This window comes from Arctopsyche grandis, chromosome 1 (genome assembly GCF_051622035.1).
Source record: "Arctopsyche grandis isolate Sample6627 chromosome 1, ASM5162203v2, whole genome shotgun sequence".
NCBI lineage: Eukaryota > Metazoa > Arthropoda > Insecta > Trichoptera > Hydropsychidae > Arctopsyche > Arctopsyche grandis.
The window spans coordinates 5,844,389-5,863,947 of record NC_135355.1 but is presented as its reverse complement, the minus strand read 5'-3'; the positions used below and the strand labels follow the sequence as shown (position 1 = coordinate 5,863,947).

Here is a 19,559-nt window from a genome sequence, read left to right as displayed (position 1 = left end):
TCATAATTGGAATTGTTTCATGTAAATCGATTCAAGGGCAATCAACGTTGGAAACGGTCATCGGCGTCGCTTTTCAATTTTCTAAATAATATTATAATCGATGGAAAATGCAGATTTATCGAGACAAAATGAGAAATTTCTCCGTCGACGACCTTCTCTCGTTTGATGTGGAAAAATTTCAAATCGATTTGATGCGAAGCACTCGCTATAGATTTCAAAACATTTATAGTTTCGGCATCCTTGTGAGCCATCGACGGCCTCATTTCACACACTATTGTAAAGAATAGTTATTAAGTTTTATTTTCTATTCATTTCAAAGCCTTGAACAGATCAATAGTGATGTGCATGTTCGGAGATGAATGGGTTCAAAAAATTAATACTCCTAGAATTTCCATTCGATTAGATTCGATCGATGTTGTTGAATCACAATCGTATGTTTTTCTCTCCCGAAAGCACTTTCTCTTCGACAGGAACTAAAAGAAACCGAATCACCTAACGCTAAATCATGTTCGGTCGTGAAAAAAGTGCTTGTCTAATGCGAGCAAAACATTTGCACTTCATTTGAGAATCATTCGTCGGTTTTATTATTCGAATCTGTAATATTGGGCAATCTGTGATGCAACGTAGAATTTGTTTTATTTACTATCTTCACAGACGCTGCATTACAATAAGTCGCCCAATTTGTAAATTTATAAACGCGACACGCAATTTAATTAGGGTCTGTTTGTGATTGCAAAATTTAAATTTAAACATTTATGCTGTGTAATTAACAATTTTATTTTAAATATTTTCATAATTATTTACAAGTTATTTCAGCCGTATAAAAAAAAATTAATAAATTTGTGTAACTTAAAATGAGCATTTCATAACAAATAATCGTAAATACATACATATACATATTTTATTGTTAACTTATAAATTATATGTATATATATAAATTCGAATAAAAAAATACACTTAAATTTTGCTTAAAATTCTATTGATTCATATTTACAGCAGAAAATATGTTTATCCAATATTTCACTTATAAATGTATAAAAACAAACTTTTATTTGATGATCTTTTGAGCATCGTTATTATTAATATTATATGTATATATCATAAGCAAGCGGGAGCTCACTGTGTCTACCCTTCTACGAAGCGATGAAAAATAAATAGAAAACATGGCTAACTTGACTCACACGCTCGATTTAAACTTTCACAAAGTAATACAACCTCTTTCCAGGATTCTTCTCGTACGCGGGCCCAGGACTCGCAGTGGTCGCGATCGGCAAAAGGGACGCAAAACTATTTAGAACCCTTGCTGAAATACCTCTGTCTTGGATAGCATCATCTCTGGCTTTCCTGTAATTGCCGCCGTGAAGTGCTCCTTCTTTTACATCAGCATCATCCCTCAGATCGTCCAGCTCCGTGGCTTCGTCAAGTCTCGTCTTTCTTGTCGTTTTACTGCTGCTGGGTATTTTCTTGTAGTTTCCTCCGTGTTTTGGTCCTTTGTTCATTTGGAAGTCGGCTTTGAATATTTCGACGTCGGTGCGGAGCGTGTGCTGATCTTCCTTTTTGGCATCGGACAGTCGGTTCACTTTCTTGGCTAGATTTGGATCTCGATAGTATTCGTAAGGTTTCGAGGAACTTTGACGCTCTTGGATGACTTCTTCTTCTTCTACGTCTTCTTCGTAGCGGCTCTCTTCGTTGACGGGAGCTTGAATCAATTTCCCCGATTTCATTTGTGACATCATTTCATCGACTTCAACTTCGTCTTGGTTTTCGGTCGTCGCCTCGTACTCTTTGGGCGCTACGATCCTGCTCGTTTCTTTTATCTCTAATTCTTCTTCGTCGTCGTCGTCATCCGCAGCTTCAACCACGATTGGAGTTTGTTTTCGCTTGTGGTTGCGATTCGATTGAGACGTTTTGGTAGGCTTTCGTTCCGGCTGAGGAGCTGCATTATCATAACGTTTTGAATTCGTTATAACGGTCGTTTTGCGTTTTTTGGACGTTTTTTCCAAAATTCTCGGCTTCCTCGATACTCTCTCCTGATTTTCCGGTGAATTGTTTGCATTGAATTGGTCACCGCGTTGTCTGTGAGTGGGTCTTCTTGTACGCCTCGGCGCTTGCGTAACAATCTCGTCTTCCGATGTTGTCACGTCTTTGTGGGACCCGCTTTCTTGAGTCAAAACCCTTTTCCATTGCTCTATTGCTCTTTCAGCATCGTTCATTTCAATTTTGGATTCGTCTAAAACACCTTCAGTAGTTACTTCGTCTATATCTACACTCTTTACATGATCAACATCGTCTATGTGGAATGTGGACGATTGATAAGGTGCTTCGGTTGTCGTTGTGACAGTTGGTTTTGTTACGTATTTATCTTGAACGAATCTTGTCCTTTGGGCTCTGCGCGTTACAGGTTCTTCGTAATGATAATAGGATTCTATGTCAGGTTCTGGAGCAGAAGTAGTGGTAGTGGTGGTAGTAGTAGAGGTAGTAGTAGAAGATGAGGTTGCGAGCTTAATACGTCTCCTCTTTTTCGTTTTCTGTGGTACTTGAATGTTGATTGTAGGTTCTGTTGCCTTAGGTCTGGCAATTCTTGTGTATTGTGTCGTGAATCTATAGGGAGTTTCTGTGGTTGTAGTGGTTCCTTCTCGACGTTTTGGATAAACTATTGGCTCTGATGTCGTTTGTAAGCTTAGCTCTACTGTATGTCTAGTCGGTTCTATATCGATTGGTGTTAATTTTATTTCATCTGTGTCTTTAACTTCTTCTTCGTCTTCAGTTGCTATTATTGTAGGTTCACTCGGAAGTTCAACGTTGTAATTATATTTACTGCTAAAGTTGTGTCTTGGAATTATGTTTCTGAACGATATTGGCTTCGGAAGGTATGGAGATACGTCAAATACTGACGGCGATGGCTTGATTCTGATGGTATTGCGAGTTCGATAATTATTCGTACTATTTATAGTGCTGACCTTGGCCGCTAAATCTTCGATGAGGAGCTTTTCTATAGCTTCTTCACTGTCGCTGTTAATTTCTTTGGAACTGCGTTCCAAATCTTCTTGAGATTTTTGTAAATATTCATCTTCAAGTTCTTCGGGACTTACGGACGACTTTATCGTAACGGGTGAATAGTACTTTTTATGATTCTTGTGACTCACTTCCTCTTCCGATTCATATTTAGGTTCTCCTCTTCTAGAATCGAATATAGTTTCGTTTGTATTACCATCGTTTTTCAAGACATCTTCTATAGATTCTAGGATGGGATTATCGGCGATTGTCGAATGCACTGCTTCGTCCGATGTCTTTCTCTGCTTCCTTCCAATGTTTATGTAGACTTTATTACTTGCGAACCTCTTTACGGGTTGTCCGCTTATTTCGACTTTAGTTTCAACCGTGGTCGAAGCTTGGGACACGTAGACGATCCTTTTGGGCTTTTTCAATAGGGACGGTCTCAAATTCAAAAAAGTTGGTTGAGGTTTCTTACTCCGAACATTCTGTTCGATTATCTTGTACGGTTCATACACGAAGTGGTTGTCTCGCGTTATTCTGATCTGTTTGTCTGGAATGCGAATATTTTCTTTGTTGTTCGTCGATTGGTATTGGATGTTCGGTTTATTTGCAGATGCAGTGTGCGCAGTGAACGATTGCTTGATAGGAGTCGCTTGGTTTAAACTCGCCTTTATAATTCCCATTACGTCGCCGTAGACGTGCGCTTGAGGCGATTGCTCCGATGTGTACTTCTTGAATATTGTACTCGGAAGTGATATTTTTTGCGGATTGACGTCCAACTTTGATGCTGTGGATTCTTTCCCGATTATTATCGGTCTTCTTACTATACTATTTACTGTGGGATGTGATGTTTTAGTCGGTTTTTGAGGCGTTGAGATCGGTTGCAATTTGGTGGTGAAAGAAGTTGAATCCGATTGAACGATGTTTTTCTTCGAGGGCAAAAACGAAAATGGGGCAATGATCGGTTCTGGGGGTGCGATTTCGTCTTCTTCGAAGAATGGACTGTCCAAAGGATCGTCTCCGAAATATTTCTCTTTGAAGCAATCGATCTTATCCCCCAGACCGCGTAATCTGGGCTGTTGTGCGTTTTGATCGAAATTGTCGCGTTTTTTCCGCTTGAGCACTCTGATTTTCAAGTGCCTCTTTTGCCGATCGTTTTCGTTCGTTTCTTCTTCTCCGTCTTCCGATTCTGATTCCGGCGTTTTGTTCTTGATTCTATCCGGTATGGGATCCACGTCTGATTCGACTTCAGAGCATATGATGGACGATCGCGAATCGTAGAATTCAGAACCGCCCGCAGTTTTGAACGGAACGTTTGCTAAATTTTCAGCGTACCGTAGAGGCGAATCTCTCGACACACCTTTCAATTTGGCGTTGTAATACGGATACTTTATGTGACGCAAATCTGGTGCCGGTTTTGGTAATTTTTCTTGAGATATTTTGAGTATTTCAGCGTCGGACAAAAACACCTTTTCAAAGTCGATGAAAGGCGAAATGAAATTGTTTTCTCTTTTAGTTCTCTTGTACGTAGCTAAAAGTTTTTCTTTGAAGTTTGTGTTGGCTTCATTTTTCAGGGGAGCATTCGATTCTTGTGCTTTCGTAGAGTTGGTTTGATTTGCAGCTATATTTTTCCTCATCCAGTAATAATTGGGTCTCAATCGGATATATTTGGGCTTATCCGATTCATTGTTTGGCGCATCGTTCATGCTTACGTGTTTGCTTTTCGTGTTTATTTCGACTCCATCGTTTGTATCTTTGACCATGGTTTGTTCAGTATCCGCCGTCATGATGAACTTGCTCACTTTACCCATAGTTTTAAGTAACTGCTTCTTGGGATATGTCGACTTTTTGATGCCCTTTTTCTCAGATCCAGCCTCGACGAGATCGGTTTGAGTACTTCCCTTTGACTCGTTGTCCCCTTCTTTTTCACTGTAACTGTGATGATTATTAAAATCTTCCGTATCGCCTTCGTCTAGGAGCCATTTTTTAGATTTTACATTGTCTTCCCCTCGCAATGTCCTACCGCCGTCTTCGTACTTGTGTCCCCCTTGATCTTTGTACTTTCCAGCCGCCGAATGCTTATCCTTGAGATATCCAGCCTGTCCTTCGTGGTTCGAAGCATGTTTCAAATGTCCAGCGTGGTCGTACGCATTGTCTTCGTACCCTTCTTCTGTGTAGACCGTTTGTGCTTTTGAAGTTTTGATGGATTCTCGCAATCTGGGTGCATTTAATACATCGTCGTAAGTCACAGCTTCTTCCAAAGCAGCTTCTCTAGGTAGATGTTTCACAGTTTCCGTGTGACGGACTTGAGCGTACATCTTGATCGGAATGAAGTCAGCTTCGTTGGTGGGGTCGGAGTGAGTTTCTTCGGATGGTCTATCGTAGTGGGTCGTTTGAGGGGCACTCGGATGATGTTGTCTTGTAAAGTCATCGAAATTGCCGTGAAAAGTCGCTTGTTGATGATCGAAATTTGATTTTTGTTTGTCGAATGTGTCTCGTCCTTCGGGCTCTTCGTCGTCGTCTTGCACCGGTCTGTTTTCGGGATAGTCGTTCTTTTCGGTTGAAAAAGTTTTTCCTTGGTTTATTTTCAGAGCGTTTATTTGATTCTTAAGCGGAACGTAAGCTTGGGGATGATATTTGACATTTTCTGTATTTTTTATGGGATATTTCAATTTTGAATTGATTTTGTCGTAATTTAACGGCTGTTGATAAGGTGCTTCGTAGTAATTGGGTAATTTCAATGGCCTGTAAGGTTCAAACTCCGGTGTGTAATTTTCATTTTGTTCGTTTTTCCTAAATTTAGTCTGTGTCTCTTCGTCTGAAGTTTGCTCTTCGTGCGTAGAAGGCTCGTGTAATTCCGGTGGGTTTTCTTTAAATTTAAGACGTTTTTCATTTTCGTCAACGTTTTGCTTCAATCTGAGATGTCCAGGATCATCGTAATACCCATACAAATTAACGTTGACATTTTTATACGGTTGAAAAGCGTTGTATGGAGTCGTTGAGCTTTTAGTATAAATTTGAGGTGTTGCGTATTGATTATTAAATCGTTTATATTTCGGAGCGTATGTCGGTTTAGTGTATCTAATGGTCGATTTAAAATTATTATTACTTAACGGTCGGTTAAACTGCGGTTTAGATGCGAAAGTTTTCCCGAAGGGATTGGCATAGATCGCCTGATTTCTGATGTTACTTTCAGATGCAAAAGCCTGAGGGCTATAGCTGAAAACTGGTCCTTGGTAATCGAATCCCTTTGAATGTTCCAAAAAGGGAGGATTGATAGGTTTCCATCCGTCGTATATGTCGGTAGAGACATAGCCGATGAGCATCGATACGACCCAAACTAAACTATGCATTTTTAATGTTTTCACAATATTTTTTTACATAATATGTTCACTGAATTTTATACGTTCTTTAATATGCACTGAATTTTCAGTTATCACAATTTTTTTTCTATTTAACACGTATGGTTTTCGTCACTGGATATAGTGGTCGGTTTTTAATGTTATATTTTTACGTAATTATTCGGGTTTCGTTTGGTATGATATACCTCGCGGTGCACTGACCGTTTCGCGACTGAACTGTGTTCCGGAATCGTTGATGGCTTATATCTCTTTTTTAGACATGATTTGGTACGAATCGGTTCGTCTATTGTGGCTATGGCAATCGGTCAGCGTGGAACGATATTTCAATTTAATGTCCAATTGCTTTTTGGTAACGTTCTGGCCAAATTTAAATTTAAATCTGTTGCTATTGTGAAGGCGCGCGCACACGTTCTCCTCTTACTTTGAAACATTATGTCCTATGTACATAGGTTTAAAGGCAATATATAATATTATACATGTGTATTTTTAATTTGACACTTGCTTTCGATTGATTAAAAGTTTTGAAAAAATTTTACGACAACGATAAGTATTTTATTAACAAATACGAATTTTCAGTATGAAAAGATTAGTAGTGTTCGAGCTGTTCTCTGAATAAACTGAGAAACTTTCTAATTAGCATACAAATTAAATCAGGTATCTTTATTGATTACTAGTGGTGTTACCCGACTTCGCTCGGTATTTGTAATATAAACCACTTAAACGTGGCTAATCTAATAGTAAACATTAATTTGTTTTTTTATTAAATGTATTTGAATGGAAAAAAAATAATATTAAGCGATATCAATATCGTCGTCATAGAAATTTTGGTTTGTTTCCGATATTCCCAACAAACTTTACGTACATATGTATGTAGTTACAAAGTCTCTTTCGAAATTATATATTAGATACATATATCACTCAAAATGTTGAGATCTTTTTTTCGCACTGACATTAGTTTATATATGTATATACATATGTATATATTTTTATGAATGTATATATATATATATATATATATATATATATATATATATATATATATATATATATATATATATATATATATATATATATATATATATATATGTGTCTGTATCACATGTGTCTGTACATATGTATATATATGACATGTGCCTGTACGGGTCTACGTGACGAGACAGAATGTGAAATGACAGAAAACGCAAATATCGGAAGGCAAAGATCGAAAATCGAAAGATCTTAAGTCGAAAGATCAAAAAAAAAGGTGCATGGTAAACGGTACATACTCACTTAATTTGCGCGAGCAGGATACAACAGGAACAAGAGGAACATGCTTTTCCTCCCGTATTCTGCGCGCGCACATTAATACGGGAGAAAAAGCACTAGGCTGTGTATGTATATATGTATGTTTATTTTATTTTACTGCAATGCACCTTTCTAGACAATTAATTACAACCATTGCAGCATTTTTATTAAATAAATCACTGTATCTCGAGAGGCTGAAGAACACAAAATTAACAATTAATGAATTGATTAATTAATACATAGAGACATCTATGGATTTAGACTTGTACATATTTTTTTACATATTGTACATAAATCAAATTCAGATATTTGTGACAGCGGATAGGATGATTTTTGCCAATTTGATGGAGGATCCGTTTCAACAATAAAATCAGATAAATTGGCAAACTCTGATAAGAAACGATCGACTTGGAATCACAAATATCCAAATCTGACCAGCAGTATTAAAGATTTGCACGAGATCGAAGCTGGTAACCTCTCAGTGCTAAACATAAACGCAACCACCGAGCCATACTGCTGACTGATATACCTATATATGTAGGTATATAATTTTTTTGATATTCTTATAGTTTTCCTCGTATAAAAAGCTTTCTCCGTACATACACACACATATTCACAGAATTCGTTACATATTATAATAATAATATTTATCAATCCAGATGATACAGATAATAGTGTAATTTTTATCGCCCATATAAATACATTAATATATTAAAAATTGAAATAACATATGTATGTTAAAAATAAAATCGAAAATATATTACAAGTTGTGTTTAAAAGTATGTACATCGTCAAATAGATTCTGATTGGCGCTTTTTCATCGCTATATTTTTTATGCGAATGATAAATATTTGAACCACACACTTTTTGCCGTGCATCGGAAAGTAAATTTGATTAAAATTTTCATTGCTAGTTTTTGTGAAATTTGATTGCGGAAAAGCGACCGCAGCTTCTATAAAATCGACAATTTGCATGGCCGCAAATGTTAAGAACATTTTTTCTTCTTTCCCGTGGAGATTGTTACGATTCTGTCACACTTTCTTTTAAAGAGAATGTGACAGAATCGATATTACGGCACTGTTCGATTCGTTACATGACAGTTACACAGTCCTACAACGTTTACCACAATTATATTAGTTGCCTCTTACTCAACAACGTGTTCTCGAGACTGTACGAAAACTCCACTAAAGCTCACACTCGAACAATCATCGTTTTCAAAGTTCATAAAAGTTAAATTAGAATATTTTGAGTTTATTTAGTTTTATTGGATATTATCAATTAGATCAATATTGTAGAAAGCTGTAATGATTTCGAATTCTTAACACTTGAACTGATTGAAATGTGCAACTTTTGCTTGCCCATCATAAATATGTACATGTGATATATCAGAATATTAATGTTGGTTAAAAGTTGTGAAAGAAAAATTAAATACCAGTTCATAAATTTGAAAATTCACTGCAATTATTACTGGCAATTTTACATCAGTATTTAAATTCGAATGCAATACGTTTTATATGAATTGGTTTATATTATAATATAATGAATTACCATTATACATTGAATCAGATAGGGTATTAGATCGAAATCACTTTTGAATGTAATTTGTGTATAACGCAATCGAATCTAATAACAAATAGTCGCCAGTTTGCTATTGCTCTACTATTCTTTTATCTTGATATTGCACAAAATAATCGTTATTATTTTTTTACGAATATATACACATATAATAGAATTGCAGTCAAATTGTGTCACATTGAAAGAGGTAGATATTTTTAAATTTTATTAAATATCTATTAAAAAAATAAATTACAATAAAAAATACACACATACAACATCATACAATGTACACACATATAAATAGTAATAATTCAATCTAATCATATTTACAAAGTCATTTAATAAATTAATAAATAGTTCACTTTTTGGGCAAGTATCATAGTCGGGCAAGATCGCTGCTATATATGACTAACAATTCCGAAAAGGAATCAATTCTAAATTTATCAACATTGCCGTATTATGTATAAATAACGATTCTTCTTAGATTTACATATAAATAATTGGCGTTGTACTGCTTTATCAATCTATATATAAATTCAATATACAATATAAATCATCCCGAATTGTTTGATTTAGGATCTGAATTCAATGGCATAGCTATGGGATTTGCCATGGGTCGCCAATCGTCTTCTGCCGATAGATAAACGGTGTCAGAATCCATCCTTCTATCGGCAGCCGCTTCTTTATTAGATGTTTCTTCGAAGAAATCGATGATCGGATGATAGTTATAATTCACTCTCCTGTGAGGTGGAAGCGTCGTCGGTCTTTCAGTTGTGGTCTTAAATTTGGGACGATACCTTTCGGTCGCCGTGGCAGCCACGTTCTTAATCGTAATCTTCGACGAGGACTGTCCAGTTTTAGGTGTTGTGGCTCTATGAGGCATGGGGGTCGATCTAAGTGGTGGTCTTTCATATTTATCGGCGGATTGGTTGATGTCTTCGAACGAGTTAATGTTGATGATACTTGGCGTTTCGTGAGATCCAGTCCCAGCTATGAGCTGATCTTCTGCTACGTTAGAATTCTTCTTCCGAATCGGTCGTCTGCTGGGTCGTTTAGCGTTTTGACCGTTCTGAGCGCCTCGTTTGAAGTGTAGATTGTTGAAGGGCTTGTGTTTAGTTGGGGAGTCTGGCGATTTGAAGGGGTTGTGTGTCGGAAGTATCGGCTTCGAAGGCGGCTCTAGGAAACTGGGTAGGCCGACTGTGTTGGTGGGAATGCGTGGAGGCTTTTTAATGTTCCTCACGTTTGTTATTTGGTGTTGAAATATGTCTGTGTGGAAGTTGTTGTTGATTGACTCGAACTGGTTCGGGACTGGGTAGTGTTTCAGGTCGTGAAACATCGGACTGTCTTCTGAAAATGTCGGATTGTGAAGCGACGAGCCTGGAATCAGGTTGTGGTTCTCTCCCAACGTTGCGTAGTTGTCTAGTGGTGAAGGTATGGGGAAGTTCGTGTGGGTCGAATGACGTATCGATGATTGGACCTCTTCGAATGGATTCACTTCAGCGTCGTGTGAAAGGTCTTCTCCTGGGAAATGTTCTGCGGGAGTTTCCGATGGTTTGTTCATGTGTGGTGGAAAAGCCACGCTGTAGCCTTCGATGTGACAGGAGCAACAAGTTGGTACCTGAAATGTAACGTATATTTTTTTTTAATTTCTCAGTTTTAATCTTGATGTTTTTGAGATTACACTGCACTAAATTTAGTGTAATATGAAAATATATAAGTAAAAAATTGTAGAAAATGTAAATTTTCCACGTTGAGAATCTTGTATATAGGTTTACAATCGGAAACTTACTTATCTAATTACACTGAGCAGCAAATAATCAAGTTTTTTACTTACCGGAGTGGAGACTAATCAATCTTTACTGAGTTTGACCCACTGAATTCGAATAGGACAATGTTTTTTGTTGGCTTAGACTCATTTAAAAGATATGAGCGTTTAAAAATATGTATAATTTTTACATATTTTCGGCTCTTGTAGTCTTAAATTCAAAATCTAGTATTACTGTGCCAAAAGTATTAGAATCAATAGTAGGCTATTTTTTCTATTGATTGTGATTTTTTACTGCTTTGAAATACGTATAATTAATTATCTAGCGAATTTTAAATGTCAAAAATATACTTTTTTCACATTACCACGTTTATAAGGATTTGTTTTCAATCTTATCTGAACCTACTAATTCGAGCAGTAAATGTTATATTATAATAATATAAGATTTACTGCTAAATATAATAATACAAATTTATATTACAATATGGGATTTTCTTTTTAAGTGTAAAATTAGTACGTTTCGATAAAAAATGTATTGACATAAACGCCAATCCTTATACACATGACAAATTTATTTATAATGTTTGTAAGGATTTTTTTAATCTGTCATTTATCTTTATAATATATCAATTTATTTATCATTTAAATAATATTACGGAAAAAATTTGTTTAAAAAATCATATTTTTGACTTTTAAAATTCGTTAGATAATAACTTATACATAAGAATTTCTAAGCAATAAAAATAAAAGTCGATAGAAAAAATTTCCAATGTCAAATGATTCCAATACTCACTTTTGGCACAGCAATACTAGATTTTGAATTAAAGACTGCAAAAACCAAAAATCTATAAAAATATATACTTTTTTTTAAAATGCCCATGTGCCTTAAACGAGAGAAATCCAACAAAAATAAATGTCATATTCGATTTTAATCGGTCAATCATAGTAAAGATTGATAAGTTTCCAATCCAGTATTTTTTTTGTTGCTCAGTGAAATTAATTGGTTGGAAGACTAAATTTTTTATGCAAGCTCTTTGGGTAATTATCGAAAGAGCTGTCGAAAGTCTGTCAAGACGTTATTTTTCTAAACGAAAACAAATTATCCAGCATATTCACGTTTTTCATAGATACATAATTGATTTAAAAAACCGCAATTTTAAATTAATTCAATTAAGAAAAATGATCGATAGTACGTAAGCATATTGAAATTTTTGTGTGTATTTTTCTAATTCGATTTCTAATTAATCTACATATGTATGTATACATGACTTTTCATCTTAATTACATTATGTAAATATGTATATTAATTGTAAAATATTTTGAGGATGAAAGCATTTGATAATAAAAATTGTATGAACCTTTACTTATTATGTATGTCATATATGTACTAGCTTTGTAAAAGTGCGTTGAATTTTACCTTGAAAATATCCATATGTAGACCGTTCTGTTGATCCCATGTGAGCAAACGATGGTAATTGTACACTTGTACGCACTTTGATTTGAAATTGTCCGTTAAGTAAGTGCAAGGCTCACGTGCTCGTCTGTAAATGAGTATTATAAATACTATTAGTACTGTAAAATCATTTGACACGTTTACGAATTTGAATATTTCGGAAACTTACAAACACTTTTCTAATCTAAGCGTCTGTGTGTGCTCTCCGGTATTGACGATGTATTTCCATTGACCAGAGGTAGCTCTTGCTTTCTGCGGACGTGCATATTTGATGGTGCTGGGGCACATGAATCCTGAAGCACTTCCGGGCATCTGACCATCTTCTCGTCTGAAATTATTCGATGGATTATACATAAATTTGAAGTTTGAAATGAGCGCCATCTGAAGTATGATTGTTCGTTGTGTGGTTTATTCGTTAGTGCTGTTAAGGTTAGATGTCTCTGATTGTACCTGTTGATGCTGTTTATGTAGTGTTCAGGTGTGTATCTGTTTTCTTGCTTGGCTGAAATTCCGTCTACTGCTGTATCTGCTGATATTTCAGGAAAGTCTGCAAGCAAAGCTCCCATCGCTCCTTGATTCCTGCGAATGCTTGCTGCTATGGCGTCACTGAAATTGTGTTGTAAATATTGAAATTCTGGTGGATAGATTATATAATGGCTATAGTTTCAAACTTTTAAATTTCATTTTAATATGTATGTATATAAAATTGAATAAATAATTAGTAAAAATCTATTTCAAATTATAGAAACGAAGCTAGAAAACACATTTAGTAAATTGTGCATCATAAAATGGATTTAATTGAACAATTTGCAATATAATTGATATTGAAAGCCAATATATAGTAACTAGATATTATGTATGTATGTACTTTTCAAATATATAATTCGTTCATATTCAGCTAATTGTGTGCAACATTTATGAGCAACGCAATAAAATTAAATTATAGGAAATTCATTTGACGACCGAAATCCAATCTTTCACTGAATTTTATTGTACTTTTGTATTCTTTCAATTAAATTTTCTAGTTACTCTTAGTTATGAGACATTTCGGTTTATTGCATTTTAACGATCTGATTTTAATTTTCATTTCTAATTATGTGTTACGTTAAACATTTAATAGAAACTAACGCTGGATAATCGATGCTTTCTAAGCACAGAGTGTTGGTGAACAAATCGCATTTGTGTTTGGCCATCTCGAGCAATATTTGTCTATTGGGCAACTGTGCTCTTCTTCGCTGAGCCAAAAGCTCGTTGAGATTTTTCCTGTTCAGATTGAACTTCAGCGCTTCTTGATTCCACATCGGTCTCTGCATTGAAATCAAATTTCCTTAAAACAGAAACAAAAAATGTTAATCATGTAATTTGTTATAATTCGAATCAATTTATTTTGAAATATAATGAAATATACCATTCCTATCAATGAATCTGTTCAAAGCTCTCAACTTCTCAGCTACGGGTAAGTCCTCTGATAATAATTCCGTTGAATTTTCCGGCCGGAGTGCATCTAAATCTTCTGTCGTCTGGTTCGACACGCTCGTCGGATAAATCACGGTCAATTGTTCAGGTTTTGAAACTGTAACGTTGCCCTTTATAACTTCGGCGCCGTCATCTTCTTCGACATCGTCGTCGTCGTCGTCTTCATCGTCGACGTCTTCTTCGTTTCCGACGACCACTTTCAGATTGCTTCCGATTCTCACGTTGCTGTTTTTAATTATGGAAGGTATCTTGGCTGCGATTTTCATGCTCTTGGCCGTGGGTAAATCTCGAGGTGTTGCTTCAGCGGCTTCCGGCACTGTTTTCAAATGCTCGGCTCTCGGTTCTGCTTCGTCGTCATCGGAGAATGATCGTCTGAGAAGTTGCGCTTGAGGTGCCATGTTCAACTGTTCGGCTCGATGGTGATCTTTGGCATCGCGAAACATATTGGCAATATCCAACATGATGGGCAACATGAGATCTGACGTTACGTTGGCGTTGTTTCCAAACATTGCTTTTACCTGAAATTAGTAAACAGATTATTTCGCAACGGTTCGGATCTGCCTCAATATGTACATTCATATGTCAATGTATGTTATAAAATTTCGTGTGATACTTGATGTAGATACATATTTATATGTATTTATGTAAGTCTATTCGTGAGGATATAAATGTATATATTAATGGTAGTTGCGACACGACAATATATCACTTTTATAAATCCAAAAATTGGCGATAGTAGTTATATCGTTAAATATGTATGTAGAGCGAGAACTATACTTTTTGAAAAATAATAATTGGCCTGGTGATTTATGCCTATAGTCAGTTTGCAATATTGCATCAAAGTTGTAAGAAAACTATATGAAATTTTGTTATATAAATTATATAAATTTTGTTAAAACTATATGAAAATGTCCTATAAATTAGCGTAATATACAATAAGATAACAGTACAAACATGTAAATTAGTCTTAGAAGAAATTTTTTATATCAGTGCTACTCAAACTATGGTCCGCGGCCCATTACTGGTCCGTGGACCGGTGGTAGCCGGTCCGCGGAGAAAGACGTAATTAAATAATAAAACAATAGCTTATGTCAGAACTATTTCAAAATATAGACTGGATAGCCAAGCTAGCTTATTTGACAGATATTTTTTGCATTTTGAATGATCTTAACTTATCCATGCAAGGAAGAATGTCATCTTATTTCACAATGGCAGACAATATAGATGGGTTGAAACGAAAACTAAAAACATGGAAGATTCGCGTTCCAAAGGATGGTATGACATGTTTCACAATTTGGCTGATATTATTATTTGCGCGATATAATCAGTTGTCATTTGACAAATTTATCAGAGCGATTCGATTTCTATTTTCCACCGGATGACGATCCACGAAAGGGAAATGGATGGATACGAAATCCATTTTTGCCATGGAATTATGATATATCACCTAATTTGGAAGATAAACTAATTGATCTGACTGCAAATCAAGAATTTAAAAAAAAATGTTTTGAAACCACAACTTCACTTGCAGGCTTTTGGATAAAATTAAAAGTAGAATTCCCATATATTTATGAACTTGCAGTGAAAACTCTTTTACCATTTGAATCAACTTACCTTTGCGAGACTGGTTTCTCAACCATGAGTATAATTAAAACAAAACATCGTAAAAGTTTGAATATTTATGATCCATTGCGTGTGGCATTGTCTTCGATTAAACCACGACTGGATAAGTTATCTAATAACAAACAAGCTCATATGTATGTATCATTAGTGTTTTTTTGTATTTTCATTTTTTATCTTTGTTTAAGTATATACATATTGTAATTCTTTGAATTTAATAAAATAAATTTTACTACTTAGATTTTATTTGTTTACAAGTTTAAGTTTTCAACCATATGTGTACATACATATATAACTTTTTTATTTTAAAATATGATGCTGGTCCGTGAGAATTACTGATAAAAAAATACTGGTCCGCCACCTGAAAAAGTTTGAGTAGCACTGCTTTATATGACCAAATATGGGGTGTTCATATTGGTGACCGGAAAAATGCACTTGAGATATCCAAACTTTCAAAGATGTTCACAGACAACTAACGCAATATAATTCCACAAAAAAGCGTCAGGGGGTATTTGTAAGTTATCCGAGGGTGCTAATCTTTTTTTGTGGAATTCTATTGCGTAAGTTCTTTTTGAGCGCCTTTGAAAATTATGACTTTTCAAACCTGCGCTACTAATCAATGCAATTTAGTGCATCTTTCTGGGAACCATTCATATTATACTACCTTTAAATCATGTCCCTTTTCCTCGATCTTTTATATTTGGTAATATAAATAAGTTCTTCTAAGACTAATTCACGTTTTATTTACATTTTTGTATTGTTATTTCATTTAACAAATTGCATTTTTGTACTATTATGCTATTTTTTATTTAGCATAAGTAGAAAGAAAGCTTGATTTTTAAAGGTTTTTTCACCATATTTAATTATTTTATTTAATGCTTTATAGTTCCAAAATTTTATGTTTAATTCTTTAATGCGCAGTAAATATAGTAATTTCACGATTCTAATGTTACTGTAGGATTGCTCGGCAGCAAAGAGTCTTGATCCTAAATATATTCTTGTCGATATCCTCATTCCTGAGGATCGCGACATTTATTGGTCTTCCAATGAGTGTGGACGCTGAAGAATATCTCTCTCCATCACTCTCTGCGACAAGTAACAGCTACGTATAGGTTATATTTCAAGTCTAAATACTTTAATAGCTCACCAATATATTACTTTATTTAATCTATTAGTGAATTGAAAACGTATGTGAGAATGTTTCAAAGCTTGAATTATTAAGAATATATGCGATGAAAGTAAATGAAGGTGAAAGAAGTAACTGTTATAAATGTTTAACTCTTTAGTAAGTTGTGAACCAGCGGTAGAACGCCGTGTTTGGATAGCTAGCTGTCATCGCTCCGATCTGACACAAGATTCAGATGCGTATTGAATGAGTTCATTAATGATTAAACTCCTCTAGCTTCATGCTGAAGACATTAGTAAGATACCAAAGCAGCATGAAGAGTGGAAGTGGTTCAAAATCAGATCACAATTTTTTGAATGTCACTGAACTAGCAGAGTGAAGCTAATAATAAGTTTGTCAAAATAACGTTATTTAAGATGATTTTTACAAATAAAATCTACAAGACAATGTTGATAATGATGAATTCGATCTGTAAAACAGTAACTCGAGTATAATATTTATATTTCCGCAAGAAATCCCTCAGCTAGAGAGAACGTTCATAGTTCTAAATATAAACAGAACAGACGAATTTACTTTGGCCCCGATAATTTTTACAAGCTCTTTGTTTATTTCATATTATTAGATAATCTGAATAAATTTAAGACCTAAATGCATTGTGAACCCGTTTTTTGTTATTGTTTTTAATAATGGTTGAGTTTTCTTTATGTACACAATATTCAAATGCATTTAAATTCACGCGCATAACTTTTACCATGTGAGAATATTTTATAGCACAATGGTTTATAATTTTGCAACCAAAATACGTATAGGCATATTCTTATAATTATGCAAATATTTTCCTAATTCACACACGTTGACGTTGAGCCTGGTTTTTTTTGCAATTTGTCATTATTTTCACGTTTAATTCAAAACTAAAATGTCACAGCATCCTTGAGCGTGCAATTTCACATAGACATGGGTACATTTTACAACGAGAATGCTTTCCAATTAATAGCGTGTGCGCGTATTATATACCTATTTGTTATTTTCATATGAAATTCAATTACAAAAAACATCTTCACCGAACGTGATGCTATGTGACAATCACTCGGCAAGGTTAAGCTAAGTACACAGCGTATGATTTCTAATTTGAAAATGTCTTTATTTCGAACAATGTTCAAGATAAAATAAACGTCTACGAATGCGCAAAACGGTAATGGTTATTTTATTCTATGTATTTCCTCGAGTCATTAGTCTTTAGCTCTAAACCTACATTTTCAAAACCGCATTAGCGTGTAAAAGCGTTTTTAACATAGATTCGCAAACTATAAATAAAATGAGGCTAGAAGGAAAATCTCGTCGGTTCGTCATCAAAATATGTCCATGTGATGGTGGGCAGAGTAATTACACATTTTTGTATAATACGGATACGATTAAATCCGGCAATCGGTTGTTGATTCTTTCAAACTGTTGTTACAAATAGTTAAATTTCATTTTTTTTTTATTCATGCGTGTCCTCATTCTTTGACGCCCAGCCTGATGATATTCAGATATATCCGATGATCGTATATTTAACGGAAAATTTAAGAAAATATCTTTATTTTTACTGTAATAAAATATGCAAATTTTGTACACTCTAGATGAGTGTGTGCTGTTTGTTTAATGTTTTCAAAAATATCGTCAAATTTTGCGTCACACTCGATATAAGGCATATGTCTTTGTTGCAAATATTCCGAATATATTTTAATTAAAATTGTATGTTGTACTAAATATTTTAAACTTTATTACTTGCTTTGTTTTTTACGTGTAGTTGGATTTGGAATATAGATTTAGTTCCAAAAGATAGCATTAAAATATTGTTTTAGCTCAAAAATAAATTTATGATATTTTAAAAGTTATGCTAAGTTTCATTAACTTAGCATAACGCGTAAATAAAAAGAAAAATCAGTATAAACCTTTTAATCAAAAAATTCTATTCACCAAAATATTGAAACAATATCATAAAAACTTAATTTAATATCGAATATCATATTTAAAAGCATTTATTTTATAATTATAGTGCAATTTTAATTAAAACCACACGTAATAGATTATATAAGAATATAACATTGATTTATTTATTTATTTTATTTATTTTATTTATTTTATTTATTTTATTTATTTTATTTATTTTATTTATTTTATTTATTTTATTTATTTTATTTATTTTATTTATTTTATTTATTTTATTTATTTTATTTATTTTTTTATTTTATTTATTTTATTTATTTTATTTATTTTATTTATTTTATTTATTTTATTTATTTTATTTATTTTATTTATTTTATTTATTTTATTTATTTTATTTTATTTTATTTAAATAGGCACACATACAGAATAAAATATAAAAAGAAAGTTGTATAATGAGACAAAAAATAATAATAAACATAAATAAAAATATAATATTCCATTTACAGTGAGCACCACATGGTGATATAAAAAAGTAAAATTACAAAAACATCAAAATTTAAAAAAAAAGAAAAGAAACAGATAAAGAAAAAGATACAGATAAAGTAAAAAAGAAAAAGAAAGACTATAAGGGTGAAGAAGCAAATCAACCACATATTATTTTCTTCACCTTTGTCCTAAAAATACTAAAAGAGTCTCTAAAGAGGTCAGGACAATCATCTAAGCTATCGTAAATACGGCATATACGAACGATTGCACTATTGAAAGAGGTGTTGCTTTGACAAATAGGTGGATAAAAAAGATTTGTGCATCTGGTGAATCGGGCATTAACGTTAAAATTAATCTCGCTTAAAACAGACGTGTCAAGAATACCATTAGCAATCTTATATAAAATTAACAAATCAGAAACCCTTCTACGCTGAGACAAACTTGCAATATGGAAAAAAGAAAGTCTGTCATTATAAGATGGTAACAGTTTTATAGGACAAGTCT

General features: G+C 34.0%; 1 protein-coding gene across 1 annotated transcript; it reads right to left on the bottom strand.

Annotated features, from left to right (window-relative positions):
* Positions 1 to 13,370: 13,370 nt before the first annotated feature.
* On the bottom strand, positions 13,371 to 14,406 carry LOC143918068 (uncharacterized). Its single transcript, XM_077439743.1, has 2 exons — positions 13,827 to 14,406; positions 13,371 to 13,745 (listed from the first exon to the last, which is right to left on the bottom strand). Exons 1-2 carry the CDS (start codon positions 14,401 to 14,403, stop codon positions 13,519 to 13,521), a joined length of 804 nt encoding a protein of 267 aa, XP_077295869.1. The 5' UTR covers positions 14,404 to 14,406; the 3' UTR covers positions 13,371 to 13,518.
* Positions 14,407 to 19,559: the final 5,153 nt, after the last annotated feature.

Excerpts from the sequence above, each read along its gene's own strand:
- LOC143918068 (XM_077439743.1), bottom strand. The coding sequence starts at position 14,403 with ATGTTTGGAAACAACGCCAACGTAACGTCAGATCTCATGTTGCCCATC. Across the intron at positions 13,746-13,826 it reads CAGATTCATTGATAGGAATG|GAAATTTGATTTCAATGCAG; the intron begins GTATATTTCATT and ends TTCTGTTTTAAG.